This window comes from Lactuca virosa, chromosome 7 (genome assembly GCF_052849685.1).
Source record: "Lactuca virosa cultivar CGN04683 chromosome 7, Lactuca_virosa_CGN04683_v6, whole genome shotgun sequence".
Taxonomy (NCBI): Eukaryota; Viridiplantae; Streptophyta; class Magnoliopsida; order Asterales; family Asteraceae; genus Lactuca; species Lactuca virosa.
The window spans coordinates 119,424,324-119,443,370 of NC_136432.1; the positions used below are offsets into that span (position 1 = coordinate 119,424,324).

General features: G+C 40.4%; 1 protein-coding gene across 1 annotated transcript; it reads right to left on the reverse strand.

Annotated features, from left to right (window-relative positions):
- Positions 1–7,013: 7,013 nt before the first annotated feature.
- Positions 7,014–15,365, reverse strand: LOC145127079 (uncharacterized). Its single transcript, XM_079062326.1, has 4 exons — positions 14,811–15,365; positions 8,376–9,930; positions 8,020–8,258; positions 7,014–7,709 (listed from the first exon to the last, which is right to left on the reverse strand). The coding sequence occupies exons 1-4, from the start codon at positions 15,363–15,365 to the stop codon at positions 7,014–7,016; spliced, it is 3,045 nt and encodes a 1,014-aa protein (XP_078918452.1).
- Positions 15,366–19,047: the final 3,682 nt, after the last annotated feature.

The following is a 19,047-nucleotide window of genomic DNA, read 5'->3' on the forward strand; positions in this document are numbered from 1 at the left end:
GCAATGGGTATTTTGGAAAGATCCCTAAGCTCGTCAATAGTGTCAAGATCCTCTGCTATAATCCTATCATTATTCTCTTGGTCTTGTTGCAAGTGTCTTGCCGTCGGGATCACTACTTCAGTAGGGATTACTACTTCTGTCCCAAACACTAAGGAATAGGGGGTCTGACCTGTGGCCACTTTGGAAGTGTGCTGGTTGTCAAGGCCAACAAAATTAATACCCTAAATATTACACACTAAAATAGTGTATAGTGGTAAAGGGATCGTATCCACGAAGATTGGTTCAATTTAAATCTCTATGTAAATCACTTGTTCAAGTACTTGTAAAACAAAAGTAAAAGTAAAATGGGGGGGTTTAGTTCTTTTTGATTGTTTGACAAAATTAAAACTAGCTAGAATGTAAATATGACAAGTAAACAAGTAAAAGATTTGATTAAATTCAATGAAGTGAAATTGGTTGATTTTGGGTACACCACATGGATGACATGGTTGACTTATCATTAGACTAAATAGAACAACACTTGTGAATTAATTTAACTTGGCTATAGCAATCCATAAGCACAAATTACCTCAACCCTTCATTGTTATTAAAATGGCTAGAGGAGCTCTTAACACATTTCCTTAATTAAAGTCACAAAATCAATGAAGCATATAATCTTGTGAAAATCAATTACCTTTAAGTTCTAAGAGTTACCAAGTCCAAAAGATAATCAGATGCTTACATTATCATTATGGAGGAAACATTTCCATGGTCTAAATGAAATGAAAACAAACATATAAAGCATTTGTTGCTTACTAATTTGAGGGTCCATTACTTAATCAAGAAATTAGTCAACAAAATAAGCATTCATTCGTCTAAGCTCATGATCAAAAATAAATAAACACAACAAGATGTTTAACTAGAAAACATTTCCATAAACTTCAAACACAAGATAATAATAAGTCTTCAAAGCAACTAATCATCCATGGGTTAAACCCTAATCAACCAAATGAAAGTTTAGCCAAGCATGGCCAAAGTAAAAGAAATGCAATATAGTTTAGTGATACCAAACATTGTTCTAGTTGCAAGATGGAAAGAAAATAACACCAATCTTCAATTCTTCAACTTCTTCTCCAATGTTCTTGAGAGCAAAAGAGTGGTTTTCTCCAAGAGGTGATAATGAAAAATGCCCCAAAACTCCAGCAAATAAGGCTCATTTCCGGATTCAAAAAGTTGCACAAAAGCTACCCACCAACTTTCCACAAGTAGAGTCAACAAGTCAAAACTCGGGATCAATTCAGCAAAATTCACGCGGACCGCATATGGGTCCACGCGGACCGTGTGGGTCTCGCTGATTGTGGGACTTGGGCCATTTAAAATACAATCTAGCCCAATCTTCTCATTCACACTTCAGCCCACATGCATAACTATTGTGAGCCCAATTGTGCCATTCCAAAGCCTCCAATGATTGGTCCAATGCTCCTTCAATCTTCCATAGCCTGAGTACGTGTCGCCTCATCATCATTCTTGCTCAAAAATTAAGTCCAACTTGATTTCTTGTTTATGCTGACACCAAGCTCAATCGCACCACTTCAAGTCCACAAGAAAACCGCAAGCCTCCAAAAGTCACGCACTCCTTCCATATCTCCAATAACACTTAGTCTTCGAAAAATCCTGCAAATAAGCTCAAAAGACTGGAAAGCACCCGGTAAAGGAGAAAAATAACAAAAAGAGAAAATATGCATGAAGATTAACTAAAATGAGATGGAATGTGCTAAATAAACTATAAAAAGAAGTAAATAAAATGAAACTATCAAATCACCCCAAGCTTAAACCTTACTTGTCCTCAAGTAAGACAAAACTAAAATGAACTCGGGATGAACTATCCTAAGAAAATAAAAATAATGGATAGAACCACGGAACCTGATCACCGTTAGTCAACATGGTCATAATTAATCTTGCTATTATCTCATGAATTTTTCATCCGATAACAATGGGACCGTAACCCACAGCTAGGACAACTCCTTTAGGTGAGTAAGGAGGGATGGTCAGTCGCAGCCCCAATGGAACATGCATACAATGAAGAACATCTGTAGTAGGGAGAAAGCAGCTGGATGGGCTCGTGTGGAGCTCTTCTTTAAGTTTTACACTCTTATCACGAAAGTTGCGTGATCTCACGTCTGTCGGCCACTCTCAACTGTGATTGGGTTTCATCGCTTGGGCATCGTTGTAGGAATCAGTTCACTTAGTGTTGGCCCAAACCTCCAGTAGTATCCGACTCAACTGTCTGCCTAACATCACCAATTTGCGAAAACAACTCGATCAATATACAATAAAACATACCTAAATGAATAAATAAGTATCAAACGCCGGGTGACCAAAATGTAGGAAAATTTGTTCAATAATTGAACCGGTCACCTATCTAAGATTATTATAGCCATGAACCTTTCTCTCCATAAATATTTTTTAACTAGAATATAATGCACTAACATATTGAATTTTTGCTTTTATCAAGAAAACTTTTTGACTCAAAATTTGGTTCCCAAAATTATGTAAGTGGAACCGAGAGAGTAACGATAATAATCCGAATGGTCTAAGTGTGAAAATGACCATGTGTGGAGCGTAAATATGCAAGCTCGTTTTTAAACTTGTGATTTATTTCAAAAATAAAGAAAATGTCCAAATGTGGACTAAAAGACTCTCTAAAATCCTAAGAAAATCGCAAAGAAAATATGGCGATGTAAAGAGACCGGATATGGATTCTACTCGGGGACAAGCACCAGTGCTTCATCCTAACGGTTCAAACATGATCAAGTGCGATCCTCTCGGTGGTAGTGACCGCAAGGCTAAGAACATCCATTGCTATAGTATATCCTACAATTTTTAGTAGTGCATGCATAGTTCTTCGTGAAACTACCTAGCCATGATCACTTACCCCTTTAAGCTTCCAGCATCTGATCCCAAGTATGAAGTTCCAAACTGCAGCTACTGGTCCCGGTTCGATGGGAGAGATTACAACAAGATCCTGGACCAATAATGATACAATAACTATGAACCTGTTCCATGGCATCCAAAGGGGGTGAGAATAAACAGATAATAAAAATGCATGAATGCTAATGCCCTAAGCTAAATGTCATGTAAAAATAAAAAGTGAAAAAGAAGAAAATACAATCTTTTTGGAATTTTATAAAAAAAATGAATGCAAATTAAGGCTAAAATGTTATGCAACCTAAGTTAGAATGCATGAGAAAGAAAAAAGAAAAAGGGAATACCCCACCCCAAGCTTAGAAATAAGCATTGTCCGCAATGCTTGGGGCGAGGCGAAAGTACCTAAACCGGGGGATCGGGAGGAGGATATGGGTATTAGGGGTAAGGGTAGGGGTAAGGTGGAGGGGGATAAGGGTGGGTGGGTGGGTGGAGGGTATGGATAGGGAGGAGGAAGTGGGACGTTCTCAAAATGGTTTTATGATTGGTGCCACCCCCACATATGGTGCATTTGTTGGGACATGATTTTGTTGGAGACACAAAGAGCCTCGAACCGTTCGGCAAAATTGGGGGGAAGCGGGTAATATCCGGGAGGTGCTTGGGGATGGGCGTGCTATGGACCATGGGTGGGCTCATCGCCGGGCTTGTCATCCACATGCATCGCGTCATCATCTTGATCCTGGAGCGCATCATCATTGACTGACTGAGTGATGGTCCTCGCGAGTCTCCACTGAGTGCGATCGTGGAAGGTGAAGTTGGTGACTCGAGGGTCGGGAATAATGAGATATCCGAACCCTTGAGGACAATACCATGTGAAACTGTTCCTGTTCCTTCGGCGGATGTGATGCATGTTTGTGAGAACATGCTCATCCAAAAGAGTTTTATTGTCAACAGGTTGGTATTCGTCTGGGAGCTCGATGTCAAGACCGCGGGCTAAAAGGGTGACAAATCCACCAATGCAAATATCACCGGACGCTTTGGTTCTCATGAGTGCGCATTTATGGAAAAAGAATGAAGCAAAGTCCAGGATTGGTGGGTTTTCACGTCGTGTCATACGCCAAAGGAAGAAAAGATCATTTTTTGTGACCTGACCGGCTTCTTTTCGGGCAAAGACAGTGCACACCAAGATGCGATGGGCAATACGGAGGCACGGGTGAATGATGGAAGTTGCTTTATCCAGACCGGCACATGAAAAGATACCCCTGGTGATCTCCGTCCAAAAGGTCTCATGGTTGAACTCGGCAGATAGGATGTCGAAAACCGTGGATGTGCTCGAAGAAGGTAAGCCCAAGATGTCGTTTATTATTGCGAAATCAATATACCTTCGGTCCCCCAGAAGTTGGAATGCGGCTTTTTTTCTTTTCGCTATCGTACCCTCAATCGGCAAGAAACTCTCTGGTAGGGAGCTCGTAAGTGTGCGCCATTAGATTGAGAAGGTTTTCCCACCCGATGTTACGGAACAATTGGGTGACCCCCTCAAGAACCCCTAAGGAGATAAGTGTGGGTTTGCACACAAATTTGGTGGATACAACCTTTCTAGGCAGGCTTTTCATGTAGTTTTCGGCCGCCTTGGCATCCCGAAATCTTGGAATGTCGCGTGCATCATTTTGATTTCTAGCTGGGGCTTTGCCTCGGGCGGCAACCGGGCGTTTTCTAGACGTGGACTTGGTCTACCTGCAAGAAGAATAACAACTACACGAATCCAATCCCAACAAATGATGTTTTCAATTCAATTTCCCAACCGACTCCCTATGGACTTCTAAAACAATTCAAAAATCAATGCAAGAAACGTTCCTAGACTCAATAGTTGCAATACCATAAAAATTGTTGTTCTAAAACATGCATATAAGTCAAGGAAAGAATGTACCCGTTCTTTGAAATTTGAAAATTTTGTGCGCGAAAATTTGGGATTTGAAAATCTTGCAACTCTCCACCCCAAGCTTAAATCTTTGTTCAATATCCCGTGAGAAGCAATTTACCGCGAAAACCCGAGAAACCCGGCAACGACTTGAAATTCCGGTGAAATTTTCCGGTGAGCTTTGAGAGATATTTTTGGTGGGGTTTGTAGCCTTGTCCAAGAGGAGCACAATGGTGGTGTCGGAATCGCGAGAGGTGGCCGGAAAATGGCCGGAAAGTGGCGGTTGAGTGGTGGTGGCGCCTAGAATTCCGACCATAGATCGAACCGGATTTTGGGTGGGGTTTGTAGAGGATGAAAAATGGTGAAGAATGGCTGGTGGTCTCGCGAAATTCCGACCGGTGGTTTGACGGGAAACTGAGTTTTAGTGGTGGAGATGGAGGTGCTCTAATGGAGGTTAAGGGAAAGGAAGAAGAAGAAGTGGGAAGGAAGAAGGGCCGGCTGGAGTGTTTAGGGGTTAAAATCATGGTCAAACTTGGTCAAGACGTGGTCAACGAAAGTCAACATCTCACGCGGACGCGTCTGCGAGTACACGCGGTCTGCGTGAATAAACCTGGAACTTTTCTGCTTTGCATTATTTACACGCGGTCGAACTCGGAGGTGGCACGCGGTCTGTTTTAATAACCCACGCGGACGGACTTGCGAGTACACGTGGTCCGCGTGAATTAGACTAAACTGCTTCTGTTTTCTGAAGATGGAAGCGGACACTCTAGGGGACCACACGCGGACCATTTTTTATTAACGCAGACATGCCCTTGAGTACATGCGGTCCCCGTGAATTTTGTTGCAATTTTTCTCAATTTTTGCTCTTGACCAAAACGAAAACCGGGCCTTGAAATCCAACACTTTCTTAATGCAAGAAGGGAGAAGAAGAAGTGTGAAGTGCAAAAAGGATCTATCTATGACTTTTATTCGGAATTAGAAAACGATGAAAACTTTAAGTTTTCCAAAAATGCCCTTCTTTAGCGTCTTTGGCGAGACGTCCTTCTAGCTTGGTTTAACACCTTGGGACATCCAAATGGATGATTTCAAGGGCATTCGCATTAAAACCTTCATAAAATGGCTTCAAACGATGCCCGTTGACTTTGAAAATTTGCCCCGTTTCTTCACTTTGTATTTCAACCACTCCGTGCTCGAAGGTTTTTATTACAAAAAAAGGCCCAATCCACCTTGACCTCAACTTTCCGGGAAATAATTTCAATCTCGAGTGGTAAAGCAAAACCTTATGTCCCGGCTCAAAATGCTTGCGCGTAATGGACTTGTCATGGAAAAGCTTCGTCTTCTCCTTGTAAATTCTTGAGTTTTCATAGGAGTCATTTCTTAACTCCTCCAACTCTTGAAGTTGAAGCTTCCTATGCCTTCCCGCCTCATCGATGTTGAAGTTGTATTGCTTGACCGCCCAAAATGCACGGTGTTCCAATTCCACGGGAAGATGACATGGTTTGCCAAAAACCAACCTAAATGGAGACATTCCTATCGGGGTCTTATATGCGGTCCGATAGGCCCACAAGGCATCATCAAGCCTATAACTCCAATCTTTTCTTAAAGGATTCACGGTTTTCTCAAGAATACTCTTCACCTCGCGATTTGAAACTTCCGCTTGACCATTCGTTTGGGGGTGGTAGGCGGTTGAGACACGATGGGCCACGTTGTACTTCTTCAATAAAGCCTCCATCATCTTGTTGCAAAAGTGCGTCCCCCTATCACAGATCAAGGCCCTAGGCCCACCAAATCTCATAAAAACATTAGACTTCAAAAACTCGATAACTGTTTTGGCATCATCCGATCGTGTAGCTTTGGCCTTAACCCACTTAGAAACATAGTCAACCGCGAGCAAGATATAAACGTTGCCAAATGAAACGGGAAATGGGCCCATGAAATCAATCCCCCATACGTCAAAAACTTCACAAACAAGGATGGGATTTTGTGGCATTTGGTTCTTTTGCGAAATGTTTCCCGTCCTTTGGCACCGTTCACAATTTTTACAAAACATATAACAGTCGCGTGACATGGTTGGCCAAAATAGTCCACATTCAAGCACCCTTCTCAGGGTCCGGCTAGGTCCGACGTGTCCCCCACAAGCAAATTCATGACAAAATTGTAAAATGGATTTATGCTCTTGTTGGGGCACACATCACCTAATGATTTGATTGGGACAATGTTTCCACAAATAAGGTTCATCCCACACATAGTATTTTGCATCACTTTTGAGCTTGTCCTTTTTAGCACGTGAAAATGTGTCAGGATACCTCTTTGTGACCAAAAAGTTAACAATATCGGCATACCAAGGAGTAGATTGAGTAAGGGAAAAGAGATGCTCATCCGGATACTCGTCCCGCAAAGGGAGAGGAGTTTCATTTGAAGTGATCTGGCTTAGGTGATCGGCAACAAGATTCTTACATCCACTCTTGTCCCGGATTTCCAAATCAAATTCTTGTAACAATAAAATCCAACGGATGAGTCTAGGATTTGCATCTTTCTTCTTCATCAAGTACTTAAGAGCTGCGTGATCCGAATACACAATGACCTTGGTACCAAGTAGGTATTGTCTAAATTTCTCCAAGGCGAACACTATGGCCAATAGCTCCTTCTCTGTAGTAGAGTAGTTGCTTTGAGCATTGTCTAGTGTTCTCGATGCATAGTAGATCACATGGGAGGCTCGTCCATTCTTTTGAACCAAAACGGCGCCTATTGCATAGTTGCTTGCATCACACATGATCTCAAAGGGGAGATCCCAATTTGGTGCTTGCATGATGGGGGGGGATGTAAGCAACTCTTTGAGCTTGTCGAAAGTTTCTTTGCACGCCTCATTGAACTCGAAATCAACATCCTTTTGCAAGAGTTGGCACATGGGTCATGTTATCTTTGAAAAATCTTTGATGAATATCCGGTAGAAACCTGCATGGCCCAAAAAAAGAACGAACTTCCCGAATACAAGTCGGGTAAGGTAAGCTTTGAATAATATCTATCTTGGCCTTATCTACCTCAATTCCTTTCTTTGACACAATGTGACCCAATATAAGACCTTGACTCACCATAAAATGACATTTTTCAAAGTTTAAAACCAAATTTGTTTCAATACATCTTTTCAAAATTTTTGTGAGATTGGTTAAACACTCTTGAAAGGAGTTTCCATATACCGTAAAATCGTCCATGAAAACTTCAATTATATTTTCAACATATTCCGAAAAGATACTAACCATGCATCGTTGGAAAGTAGTCGGGGCGTTACATAATCCGAATGGCATTCTCCAGTATGAAAAAGTGCCAAATGGACATGTAAATGTTGTCTTTTCTTGGTCTTCCGGTGCCACCGAGATTTGGTGAAAACCGGAATACCCGTCTAGACAACAATAATGAGATTTCCCGCCCAACCTTTCTAACATTTGATCAATGAAAGGCAATGGGAAATGATCTTTTCGTGTACTAGCATTACGTTTTTGGTAGTCAATACATACTCTCCACCCGTTTTGCACACGGGTGGGGACCATCATACCTTTGTTGTTCTCGACCACCGTGATCCCCGTCTTCTTCAGCACGACTTGGACCGGGCTCACCCATTTGCGATCCGAGATCGGATAGATCATTCCCGCATCTAAGAGCTTCAAAATCTCTTTCTTGACCACTTCCATCATTGGCGGATTCAACCTTCTTTGCGCGTCTCTACTTGGCTTGCATTCATTCTCCATTAAGATCTTGTGCATACAAGTGGAGGGACTCAACCCTTTGATATCCGCAATCGTCCAACCCATGGGTTCTTTATGCTCCTTCAACACCTTGAGGAGTTGCCCTTCTTCACATTCGGTTAAGTGAGTTGAAATGATGACCGGAAGAGTCTCGTTGTTTCCTAAGTACGCATACTTCAAATGTTGAGGAAGGACCTTCAATTCTAATTCCGGTGGTTGAACAAGGGAGGGTGGCAATCTCTTGTGAGTTTGAGGTAATTCAATTTGCTTCACACTAAATTGAGTGGTTTTCTTGATCTCCAAATTGTTAACCAATCTTTCAACTTCGGGGTCTAGTGAGTAGAGCTTTAACTTCTTGGCTAATTTACCACAATCAAATCCTTTACTCAAAATCATCTCCAACACGTCACCATTAGACAACTCGAACAATTCTTGGGTCAATGGTTCAACAACATCAACAAAGCACAAGGACAAAACATCACTAGGATATCTCATAGCATCATAAATGTTAAAACTTACTGTTTCACCATCAAACTCCATCGTTAAGCTTCCTGCATACACATCAATCTTTGTTCTAGCCGTCTTCAAGAATGGTCTCCCAAGTAGAATTATACCCGACTTTGAGGACGCTTGTTCATCTAGATCAATCACGTAGAAATCCGCCGGGAAGACTAATTGGTTTATTTGTACTAGGACATCTTCCAAAACACCTCTAGGAAAGACACTTGAATTATCCGCAAGAGAGATTATGACACCAGTTTCACTTAGAGGACCAACATTCAATGATTCAAACACTGAATAGGGAATGACATTAATAGAATCACCAAGGTCAAGCATGGCACTACTAAAAGTGACATCTCCAATCTTGCAAGGAACCGTAAACATTCCCGGATATTTGCACTTAGTTGGAAGCTTCCTTTGTAAAACCGTGGATGCATTTTCGTTCATAGAAATTTTCTCATTTCCCTTCAACTTCCTCTTGTTGGTACAAAGTTCTTTCAAAAACTTTGCATATCTAGGAATTTGTTTGATTGCATCAAGCAAAGGAATGTTTACTTCCACCTTACGGAAGGTGTCCAAAATCTCTTTCTCCTCCATGTTCTTCTTTGAAGTTGCAAGTCGGGAGGGGAATGACGGTTGAGTGGCTATTGGAGTCACTAGAGGGGTTGTATTCTTTGGGACTCCGGCTTGTGCATCATTCTTGACTATAGATTCTTCAATGTGAATGACTTCTATTTCTTCCTCTTCATCCCTTGGCTTCTTCTTTGAACTACTTTCCCCGGTTTGTTTGCCACTTCTCAAGGTCACCACATTGACATTTGGGTTCTTTTCAGTTTGAGAAGGGAGTTTACCACGGGACTCCAACTTGCTTATGGATGTAACTATATCTCCTATTTGTGCTTCAAGGTTGGAGATACTAGTTCTTGTCTCTTTTTGGAATTGTTGGGTACTAGTGGCTAGGGATTTGACAATGTCTTCAAGGGACATTCCGGAGCTACTTGGTTGGGATTGAGGAGGTTGTTGGTGATGTGGAGGGTGTGGTTTGGATTGATAGTGTGGTTGTGGATGTTGGTAATGAGGTTGTGGTAGTGGATAGGAAGGTCTAACCAATGCATTTTGAGGCAATGGTCTTGTGTTGTAGCTCATGTTGGGATTTGGCTTCCAACTTGAACTGTAAGCATTTTGGTAACCGGATGGCTTGTTGTGGTAATTTTGGAACTCTCTCGTGGCATTTACATGTTCCGCATCTTCTTGAAGAATGGGACACATATCCGTAGGATGTCCCATTGTTGTACATATCCCACAAACCATCACTTGTGGAGTTTGTCCCATGGCTAGCTTTTGGACAACGGAGGTTAAATATTTGATTTGAGACTCGAGATTTGATGATCCCACTTCATTGACTTTGTGTTGTGTGTCTCTTTTCATATCTTGGCGCGGGCCAAAATGTTGAGAATTCACGGCTATGTTGTTGAAAAGTTGTCTTGTTTGTTGTGGAGTTTTACTAAAGACATCACCACCACTTGAGGTATCAACTAGTCTCCTCTCCATTGGAAACAATCCCTCATAGAAGTGTTGAATGAGGAGTTGTTCCGGAATTTGGTGTTGTGGGCAACTATAACACAAGTTGTTGAACCTCTCTCAATAATCATGAAAAGTCTCATTTTGACCTTGGCGGATTCCACAAATCTCATTTCTGAGACTTGAGACTCTTGAAGCGGGATAGAACATGTCAAGAAAAGCTCTTGCCATATCGGTCCATGAGTTGATCGACCCCGGGGGAAGATAGAATAATCAATCCTTTGATCTATCGGCCAATGAAAAGGGGAATGCCCTTAGCTTGATTTGGTCATCGGTTGACCCTTGTGGCTTCATGATAGTGCAAATAATGTGGAACATCTTCAAATGCTTATGAGGGTCTTCATTCTCCAATCCATGAAAAGTTGGGAGGTGATGAACTAAACTTGACTTCAATTCCGAACCTCCTTCCAAAACCGGGTAATTCATACCGGTTGGAGTTTGTGTAACATCGGTTCCCATCATTTGCCTCAAAGTTCTTTCGGGAACTTCTCCTCCGTCCGCCATTGCAATTGGTTCAATAATGGGTGGATTTTGTTGTAGGGGTGGTGTTTCAGGAATTTCTTGGCGAGGGTCGGGACTAGAATCGGGTTCCGTTTCACTTGATGAAGCGGTTTCAACTTCCGGGTCCCTGTGAGGGTTGGATGTTTGACCACGTTCAACTCGCTTTTCCTTCGCCAAACACCTTGCTTCTCTTTCAATTTCTGGGTTGTAAATCAAGTCACCTGTACGCTGAGATCTGGGCATAGAGAAACAAATTGATTAAAAATAAACCAATCCCCGACAACGGCACCAAAATTTGGTGGTTGTCGAGGCCAACCAAATTAATACCCTAAATGTTACACACTAAAATAGTGTATAGTGGTAAAGGGATCGTATCCACGGAGGTTGGTTCAATTTAAATCTCTATGTAAATCACTTGTTCAAGTACTTGTAAAACAAAAGTGAAAGTAAAATGGGGGGGGGGGTTAGTTAATTTTGATTGTTTGACAAAATTAAAACTAGCTAGAATGTAAATATGACAAGTAAACAAGTAAAAGATTTGATTAAATTCAATGAAGTGAAATTGGTTGATTTTGGGTACACCACATGGATGACATGGTTGACTTATCATTAGACTAAATAGAACAACACTTGTGAATTAATTTAACTTGGCTATAGCAATCCATAAGCACAAATTACCTCAACCCTTCATTGTTATTAAAATGGCTAGAGGAGCTCTTAACACATTTCCTTAATTAAAGTCACAAAATCAATGAAGCATATAATCTTGTGAAAATCAATTAGCTTTAAGTTCTAAGAGTTACCGAGTCCAAAAGATAATCAGATGCTTACATTATCATTATGGAGGAAACATTTCCATGGTCTAAATGAAATGAAAACAAACATATAAAACATTTGTTGCTTACTAATTTGAGGGTCCATTACTTAACCAAGAAATTAGTCAACAAAAATAAGCATTCATTCATCTAAGCTCATGATCAAAAATAAATAAACACAACAAGATGTTTAACTAGAAAACATTTCCATAAACTTCAAACACAAGATAATAATAAGTCTTCAAAGCAACTAATCATCCATGGGTTAAACCCTAATCAACCAAATGAAAGTTTAGCCAAGCATGGCCAAAGTAAAAGAAATGCAATATAGTTTAGTGATACCAAACATTGTTCTAGTTGCAAGATGGAAAGAAAATAACACCAATCTTCAATTCTTCAGCTTCTTCTCCAATGTTCTTGAGAGCAAAAGAGTGGTTTTCTCCAAGAGGTGATAATGAAAAATGCCCCAAAACTCCAGCAAATAAGGCTCATTTCCGGATTCAAAAAGTTGCACAAAAGCTACCCACCAACTTTCCACAAGTAGAGTCAACAAGTCAAAACTCGAGATCAATTCAGCACAATTCACGCGGACAGCGTATGGGTCCACGCGGACCGCGTGGGTCTCGCTGATTGTGGGACTTAGGCCATTTAAAATACAATCTAGCCCAATCTTCTCATTCACACTTCAGCCCACATGCATAACTCTTGAGAGCCCAATTGTGCCATTCCAAAGCCTCCAATGATTGGTCCAATGCTCCTTCAATCTTCCATAGCCTGAGTACGTGTCGCCTCATCATCATTCTCGCTCAAAAATTAAGTCCAACTTGATTTCTTGTTTATGCTGAAACCAAGATCAATCGCACCACTTCAAGTCCACAAGCAAACCGCAAGCCTCCAAAAGTCCCGCACTCCTTCCATATCTCCAATAACAATTAGTCTTCGAAAAAGCCTGCAAATAAGCTCAAAAGACTGGAAAGCACCCGATAAAGGAGAAAAATAACAAAAAGAGAAAATATGCATGAAGATTAACTAAAATGAGATGGAATGTGCTAAAATAAACTATAAAAAGAAGTAAATAAAATGAAACTATCAAAGTGGTTCTATCTGCCCATAAAACGAAAGGAAGTTCTTCAGCCTATCTTCCCTTCTTTTTGTCCAGCCTTTTCTTCAAATTGTTAACTATGATTTTTTTCTGGACTCCGCTTGACCATTGGCTTGGGGATGAGCAGGAGTGGACATTATCATTTTGATCCCCCAGCTTGTGCAAAAGTCTCTTGTCCTTTTGCTAATAAATTGGGATCCTTTGTAGCATATGATTTCAGTCGGGATCCCGAACCTGGTCAAGATATTACGTTTAATAAATGATAATACCTCTTTGTTCTTACCTGGACAAAAGCTTCAGCTTTGATCCATTTGGAGAAGTAATTAGTCATCACCAACATGAAGACTTTTCCTCCTGGGGCTACTAGCAATTTTCCTACAATATCCATCCCCCATTTCATGAATGGCCATGGGGAGATAATAGGATGTAGAGGTTCTGCCGGTTGATGCAGGATGTTGTTGTGTCTTTGGCAAGCATCACACTTTTGAGCATGTAGAAAGGAGTCTTTCTTCATAGTTGGCCAGTAGTATCATGTTCTTAGTATTTTGGAGCATAAGGATATGTCCCCGGCGTGATTGCCATAATCTCCTTCGTGTATATCCTTTAAGACTTATGCAGCCTCAGGATATTCCAAGCATCTTAGGTATGGACCTGCCATAGATTTTTTTGTAAATTTTACCTTGGATCAACACGAATCTCGAGACTCTCATCCTGAATGCTCTTTCACTTTTTTCTCCTGTTGAGATTGTGCCATTTTGGAGATACTCCACAATGATTTGGATCCATGATCGCAAACTTTTTTGAGGATCCTGTTCGTCGGGATCACTTTGAGGAAGGATCCTAGGGTTAGGATCTTCAATAGCTGCTACGCCTGTCGGATGCTTAGGATCTTCTAATTTTTCGGAGAGGGTTTCTATTGCTGGAGTTATTATGTGAGTTATAGGAATCTTCGTGTCTGGTGGGATCCTAAGGGAGGATTCTAAATTGGCTAATGCATCTGCTTCTGTGTTTTCCTCTCTGGGAACTTGGGTTAGGCTAAAGTTTTCGAAATCAGAAGCTAATTTTTTGAGGATCTCTAGGTATAATGCTAATTTTTCACCTTTCACTGCATAAGATCCATTGTAGTGATTGGTTAGTAATAAAGAATCAGCAAATACTTGAAGATCCTTGATTTGAAGGTCCTTAGCTAATTGTAGTCCCATGATGAGTGCTTCGTATTCTGGTTCGTTGTTGGTAGTATTGAATTCACAACTAACTGCCTGGGGTATGATGTCCCCCTGTGGCGACTTTAGTATGATCCCTAGGCCTGTTCCTTTCTGATTTGAAGCTCCATATATGAACAACGTCCATCTTCCTAGGTGTTCATTTTCTAGGAGTTGCTTGGCTTCTATGTCTACTTCGTTTTGTAGATCATCACTAAAGTCAGCCACAAAGTCTGCTAATGCTTGTGATTTTATGGCGAATCTTGCTTCATATCTGATGTCAAATGTACTCAACTTCACCGACCATTTTTCCATCCTTCCTGATATTTCTGGTTTTCTCATGACATTCTTGATAGGATAGTTAGTTTTTACATGTATAGTGTGTGTTTCGAAGTAGTGTCTTAATTTGGTAGAAGCAGTTACTAAGGCAAGAATTAATTTTTCGAGGTGAGAGTATCTGGTTTCAGGATCCAGGAGACTTTTACTTACATAGTAGATAGGATGTTGATCCCTGTTAAGATCCTTGACCAGAACGACACTTACCGTGTTTGAGGATACTGAGAGGTAGAGAATAAGTGGTTCTCCATCTATAGGCTTCACTAGTAGTGGAGCAGAGCTTAGATATTTTTTGAGTTCCTGGAAGGCTTTCTCATGTTCCTCCTTCCACTTAAATTTCTTGTTCTTTTTCAAGATATCATAAAAGGGCTTGCACCTTTCTGAGGATATTGAAATGATCCTGTTGAGTGCTGCTACTCTTCCGGTTAGCCTTTTGATGTCCTTTGCTGCAGATGGGGATCTTAGTTCAATGATTGCTTTGATCTGTTCCGGGCTTGTTTCTATCCCTCTTTTGGTTACCATGTATCCAAGGAACTTGCCTGACTTCATTCCAAAGTGACATTTGAGTGGGTTCAGCTTCATATTGTATTCGTCCAGGATGTCAAATGCTTCCTTAAGGTCTCTGACTTGATCTTCGGATTTCATTGACTTCACTACCATGTCGTCAATATAAACTTCCATGGTGTCCCCCAGCTTGTCTTTGAAAATCCGATTCAACAATATTTGATATGTCACACCTTCATTTTTAAGACCAAAAGGCATTGCGGTGTAACAATATATACATGTTGGTGTTATGAATGTAGTATCTTCTTGGTCTGATGGTTCCATTTGGATTTGTTGGAATCCTGCTGAAGCATCCATGAAGGTCAGTAGTTCATGGCCAACCGTCGCATCTATCATAGAATCAAATGTGGTAGAGGGAAAGGATCCTTAAGACAAGCCATGTTAAGATCCGTGTAATCTACACACACTCTTCATTTGCCGTTTTTATTTTGTATGACAACCACATTAGCTAGCCATCTTGGGAACTTTACTTCCTTGATCATCCCTGTTTTGAGGAGCTTCTCTAGTTCCTCTTGGATGATTTGATTCCTTTCGGGTGCAAACTTCCTTCTCTTTTGGTGTATTGGTCTGAAAGAAGGATCAATATTAAGTTTATGAGTAATAATATGCTTGTCTATACCTGTCATATCTTCGTGTTTCCATGCAAATGTCTTGCTTCTGGTTCTTAAGAAATTCAATAGATCTTGCTCGATCTACTCATACATTGAGGATCCTATGAGGAAATTAGCTTCAAGATCCTCGATACCCAGTGACACTTCCTTTACGTCTCGTTCCTTTGTATTTAGAACATGTCGTGCCCCTGCCTTAATTGCTATGCTTGTTGGGGTTTGGTCGTAGATTTTATAGAGATTTTGTAGCATTCTTTCGATTCTTGTTGATCTCCCATGATCTTTACTGTCCCCTAAGGAGTGGGCAACTTCACACACTGATGGTATGTTGATGGAACCACTTTCATCTCGTGATCCATGGTCTACCTAGTATCACATTATAAGAAGACAGGGTGTCAATAAAACAGAAATTTTTTATGGAGTTTACCCCTTCTATGTATAGTGGTAGCTTTATTTCTCCAACTGTGTGTTTTGTTTCCCCGCTAAATCCTATGAGGACTGAGGATCTTCTGACTATCTCTGATTCTAGGATGTTCATTCTTTTCAGCGTGTCTAGGAGTACGATATTGACCGAGGATCCTCCGTCAACAAGGATCCTTCTGACGAAATGGTTGGCCATGTAAAATGTTATCACGAGTCCGTCATGGTGAGGATCCTGAATTCCTTCCCTATTAGTGTCGTCAAATGTGATTTCTTTTTCATTGCTAACCATGGTATTCTTTCATGGTCTATCCTCCTTTTCTGTTTTAGATACATTGGCGCGTCTTTTAGCCTGAGAATAATAGGTACCACAGATGTTAGATCCGCCTGAGATAACGTTAATTATCTTAGCGTAAGAGGGTGGAGATCCTGGTTTCTCTGGGATCCTGTGATCATCTTGGCTGTTCTCCTTGGATTTTTCTCTTTTTCTCCCGAGGATCTCTTTGAGGTGTCCTTTTCTAAGGAGGTAGCTAATTTCTTTTCATAGGGCTATGCGGTCCTCCGTCATGTGGCCAAAGTCTTCGTGGTAAGCACATCATTTGGACATGTCTTTCCAAGCGGTGGACTTGATGTCTCTCTTTGGAAATCTTGCTTTATTTCCAAGATCATGCATAGCATGAATTACACATGAAACATCTACATAAAAACAATAGTCAGTGATTTTAGGAAGCTCTTCTACTTCTCCTCCATCTTCCAGGGCATTAACCCTGTGATGATCCGGTTTAGAATAGGGCTTCGATTTGTAGGATCTTTGAGTTGAGGATTCGGCCTATCTGTTGGGGTTCTCATATTGATCCGAAGGGTTGCTTCTCTTCTGGATCTCTCTATCCTCTTCGAGCCTTATGAATCTCAACGCCCGACACTTGACTTCATCCAATCTTTTGCATGGGGTCATCACAAGGTCTTCATAGAAGGGTGAATCCTTTCTTAATCCCATTTTAAAGGCTTCCACGACGGTGGCCATGTCGATGTTGGGGATACTCAGAGCTTCTCTGCCAAACCTGTTAACAAAGTCCCTAAGTTTTTCCTTAGGATCCTGAACCACCCGGTAGAGATCACTAGTGATCTTCTTGAAGGTTCTGCTGCAAGAAAACTGGTTATTAAAGATATTGACTAAGTATACAAATGAAGTTATAGAGTATGGGGGAACATTTAGCAGCCATTTGAGGGTTGATCCTGTGAGGGTTGAACCAAAGCCTTGCATAGGCAAGCTTTCTTCAAGTGCCCTGGGATGGGAATGATCTCCATCCTTTCTCTGCATTGGGCTATATGCTCTTTAGGATCTGTAGTTCCATCGTATAGCTTCATGTTGGGGGTTTGGAAGCGCTTAGGAACTTCAGTATCGGCTATCGCAGGAGCAAATCTCGAGATCCTGTGGCTTGTAAGAGATGCATTTGGTAATGGTTGGACCACTCCAGGTACACTGGAGATCATTTGTATTAATTGCTGAATTTCCCTGGCCATGTTTGGGTTTATTCCAACATCAACGTTAGCATAGTTAATATTAATAGCATTGTTGTCACACCCCCAAACCAATGATGGCGGAAACGTCCGGGGGTGGAGGACTTCATGTATAGTATCATAACAACAATTTTAATAGTGATCAAAGTAAACACAACCAACATAAATATAATTGAAAAAGTTACATAATAGTATATGTTTACATGTTTCCAAATCAATTACATTATGTTGACAAAAATGAAATGTTTGACGCCTTAACGTCCCATCCTCAAAAGCGCTTGTTTACCTGTTTATTTATTCCTTGAGAATACAAGTAGTTTGAAAGAGTGTTAACAATTAAGTTGGTGAGTTCATAAGCTTTTGAATATAGTGATGAAAACCTTTTCCTTTGTAAAAGTAATGTTTGTTCCAGAAAAATCCAATATTTTCCTTAGAGTGTGAATTGCAGCCTTAAATCCAAAGACCAAAATGTACAAGTAATTTCCATACTTATAGTAAAACAATGCAAGTTTAAATTGACATAAACTCGTTTGATTTAATGAAATTCGCATAATTCCTATGAGTTGTTAATACTTTATGTGAGTTATTATAACCATACTATGACTTAGATGGCCTGAAACGACGTTCTTCAGGCGTCGGAACTGTTATGACATTTATCACCCGTAGACCTCGAGGTCCTACTGTAGCTAGCAGCAAGGTGTGGGGTGTCAATCCCAATATAGATCTATACACAACTATCACGCTCTCCCTCAAAGAGACTATGGTTACAATACAGGACTTATAGTGCATTACTTGAAAAGTAACATGAAGCGAATGTCTCACAATTTAGTCATTAACGGATTTACATGTGGTGAATGAAAACCCTTTTTGTGTAAATGAAACCTCTAGTAATGAACTTGTTGTGTAGTGCATCATAAACTATACCTATTATAGTTTATCAAATGATAGTAGTAGTAGTGAACATAAACTATACTTACAATAGTTTATTAAAATGTTTGAATGCAATGGATATGAACTTTGTTTATTTTAAATAAATTACCATCTTTGTGGAGGTAAAAATCCATTTGTTTTCTGTTGTATATCTATTTACTAAGACAAAATGACATATAATATAACACATATATGCACATAATGATACACACCTTGCTCAACAAGTTACAAGGTGTGAATGAATAGATAACATTTTTCTAGTATTAACATTTCTATTCCTGTTCTTAGAAGATTTATAGAAAAATCATCAAAAGTCCAAATCAGAATCTGTAAATTCTGAGAGTTTGGAAAATGTGTCTAGTTTGTTCATAAATTTTATTATGATTTTTAGTGACTTCCCA

What these genes read in the sequence shown, in the direction of transcription:
- LOC145127079 (XM_079062326.1), bottom strand. Translation starts at nt 15,365, where the DNA reads ATGCCTTTTGGTCTTAAAAATGAAGGTGTGACATATCAAATATTGTTG. An exon ending in GGTGGTCGAGAACAACAAAG is followed by an intron (nt 8,259 to 8,375) that starts GTATGATGGTCC and finishes ATCAAATGTTAG; the next exon opens with AAAGGTTGGGCGGGAAATCT. An exon ending in TTTTCATGGACGATTTTACG is followed by an intron (nt 7,710 to 8,019) that starts GTATATGGAAAC and finishes CTCTTGCAAAAG; the next exon opens with GATGTTGATTTCGAGTTCAA.